Source organism: Cicer arietinum, chromosome 1 (assembly GCF_000331145.2).
Source record: "Cicer arietinum cultivar CDC Frontier isolate Library 1 chromosome 1, Cicar.CDCFrontier_v2.0, whole genome shotgun sequence".
Taxonomy (NCBI): domain Eukaryota; kingdom Viridiplantae; phylum Streptophyta; class Magnoliopsida; order Fabales; family Fabaceae; genus Cicer; species Cicer arietinum.
In genome coordinates, this window is record NC_021160.2 from 52,932,135 (window position 1) to 52,935,576 (window position 3,442).

General features: G+C 28.4%; 1 protein-coding gene across 1 annotated transcript; it reads right to left on the bottom strand.

Moving 5' to 3' along the window:
• On the bottom strand, nucleotides 1-598 carry LOC101493455 (uncharacterized; the record flags this gene model as incomplete). Its single annotated transcript, XM_012715344.3, has 1 exon — nucleotides 1-598. A coding segment is annotated over exon 1 (546 nt), but the record flags the coding sequence as incomplete, so codon positions are not given.
• Nucleotides 599-3,442: the final 2,844 nt, after the last annotated feature.

Here is a 3,442-nt window from a genome sequence, read left to right on the forward strand (position 1 = left end):
AGGAATGCAACTTGAACTTCTAGCAAGTCCACCTTTCTTTTCACCACCTTTGTCTCTAGGGTTAAATGAGTTAGCCCTTCTCCCTTCCATTTTACTCTTTTTCAACATCTCTTTCATAGCTTCAGCTTGAAACAAAACAGGGAAACTCCTTCCAAATTTGTTAAACCTAACACATGCACTCATGTGTGAACTCAAAGCTTCTTCAATATTATTTTTCCCTCCATTTTTCTCAAACTCTTCTTTCACTGCCTCAGAACATAAACCACAAACCCATTTCCCTAAGAACTTGTCACGCACACGTTTTATGTACTCAACTGTGAACTCTTCCGACATGCCACAACACTCACACTTTGCATCTTCAACTTCAGTTATTGGTGGAAGTGTTAAATTATCCATACCTTCTTTCGATAGCTCGAACGATATGTCGGAGATTGTCCTTTGAATATTATTGTTGTTTTGATTAGGTGAAGGTTTTGGTGGTTTGGAGCATACTATGTTGTTGTTTCTAGTGAATGAGCTAGGAAAAGAATCTCCATGAGGTGCCATAATGAAAGATAAGGTGTTATAGAAGAAATTAATATTATTGTTGAAGAAACTAGGGACATGCAATGTTATTTATAATAGTAGTTCTATTTGTTTATAAGAATATGAAAATATGTGGATGTTAGAAATGCAAATGTCATTTTTCAAGGATCGTGAACTTGGTAGATTTTTCAAGAAAGAGTTAATAAGGTGAATGTGATATGTCGTATATACTCAAAGTAGCTTTTTGGAAATTTGAAGTGATGATATATTGTGTGAAATATGGTTGAGACCTTTTTTTTCATATGCATGTTTTACAACCAAGTGAATTACTTCAACGCTTGGTAGTTGTGGCTGCAAGAATAAGGTGACGTATCAATATGCATCATTTCTTTCTTTGGCCCAAAATACTCCAAAGGCAACCACATATACCTGTATGTAATGTTATAGTATTCGAATTTATTAAAAATTACAAATATAATTTTTAAATATTTATTTTGTTAGTTATTTTATAAATAAAAGTGATTATGAAAAATGATGATTAAATTAATTAACTAAAACCATATTTAAAGATCAAGATGACTAATAAATGACACGTTGTTTAGGATTATTTTAATATATTTAAAGACTATTATAACAATATTGTCATATTTATTTTTTAAAAAAATCAAAACCTAGTGGAAGTACAATCTATAATATAGACATTTTTCTTTATTATCATATAATTTATTTTTTAGTGTATTAAATATTAAAGATATTTATTTTTCAAAATTGAGTGTACGCTATTGTCCACACTAGCTTTCAAATGGGTCCGTCCTTGCATGTAGAATTGTATTTCTTTATAAACTTATTTTAGATATTACCTTTAAGATATGAGAGATTTAAGTTTTCTTCAATATTAACTTAAGGAGAATTAAGAAACACCGAAAAGAGATTTAAGCAGAAAGTATTAGGTTTAAATTTGAGAAACTAATATAACTCTAGTAATTTGCTATCATTTCTTTAAAAAAGAAAAACTTAAGGAGAAAATTATTTCTTAATTTAAGTATAAGAAATAATATGTGTGTAGGGATCCAATTAACCAAAGTATATTTGTGTTGAGAGTTCTATCTTTGATAGGAATAATATGACTTAAATAATAGTTACAAATTAAAGACAATCTTCACCTTGAGAAGTTTAAGTAGGTCCAAAATTTAATAAAATATGTAAGCTTATTCTAAATTAATTGGACAATTCTTTGGTTCACCTCCATCATACTCCTGATTATACTATTACTTATTAGAGGGTGTGGGAGATTTTCCACATCAGACATGTTACCTCAATCATTATTATAATTCTTTTTCCTTGTCTACATGTATTTTTTTTTTTATTTTTAATAATCTTATAAGAATAAAAAATATTAAAGAAAAGACAAAAGACAAAATATTTAAAAAAATTAATCAAGAAACTATGGGGAAAAACCTTCAAATTGCATATCCATTTATTATTAAATTTTACGCCAGTACTAGATCAGTTTGATCAGGTCAATGTAATTGGACTGGGTTTCCACTTTCCAAAATGAATCGTGAATGAAAGTGTAAATTTTACATAGTCAGAGTCACAAGTGTAAAGGTCCTTGTTTTGTGGCCTATAATTCCTATATAATACTTCATCATGTTTTAAATATAATTAAAAAAAAAAGTTATCTTATTTAAGAAAAATAATAGTTAATATCATTTAATTTTCTTAATATAATTAATAAGATAATTGCATTCTCCGAACTCTTCTAGAAGAATTTGTTTGATAAGAATAAAAAGTTATTAAAATCTTAAGTTAATTCAAAATCAGTTGAATAATATTTTTAGAAATGCTATCATTAAATATGATAAAACTAGTTAAGTTTTCTTTATATTTTGAACCATCAGAATTGTATTATTCTTCGTTTATATTTACGGCCAGAGGGAAATACACTTTTAAGTTGAACTAATGAAAATTAATTTTAAAATAATAAAACAAATTCAAGGATTTTATTGATCTAATTTTTATTATTATAATGTGCATGTAAGAACTATATGCTCATAGTAATTAGGATAAGGTTTAAAGCATGAATGAATATTATATTAATATTGCAATTAGAAAGTTGGGTACCATGAATATAAAGTTATCCCTTAAAGCATATTGATTGGTTGTCCTCCAATAAACTGAGCTAAGCACTAATAGAAATGTAGCTTCACGTGGTGGCATGGTAAAACCATATATGTATATTTGCCACAACTTTCTGCTTTTGTGGTAAACTTTGATTACATGAAGAAGGAAAAAAGAAGACTAACACACGAGCCTTTCCTCCACAAACGTTAACTTTTCATTTCACGAGGACTTCAAAAAAGCAAGAGAAAAAAGCCATCGAAGTTAGTACACTTTCAATGGAACCATCAACCAAAATAAAGTTGCACTCTCTTTGTTAAAGATACTATGAATTGAGCTAGAGCTAGAGCTAGAACTAGGGTAGGGGCCTAAATTGAAAAGCTGAAACATAAAAGTTATAGATGGATACTGATACATCATATTCATTCATGTAAGGTACATTGTACATAATTGTAACAGCAGTTAAATAATTATTGCCGTGATATATAAATAAATATGTGAATGAGAGTTGATCAATCTAATTAATGCACGTGATTCAGAAAGAAAATCACGCATCCTTTTATTACTAATCTTTTCCAATGCAAGTAACATAGTAGTACTTGCATAATTAATCGTTTTATGTTTATCACACTACACTAGGATCACAATCATATTGTATGGTTTCAAGAAGTTACTTATACAAGAGTTTGGTTTTGTTAATAACTGCATAATTTTACAATTCAATTAACTATGCATTTCAAACAGGCATGTACAGAGTTTTGTTCCCTTCAAAACAAAACATAAAATTCATTAGCTA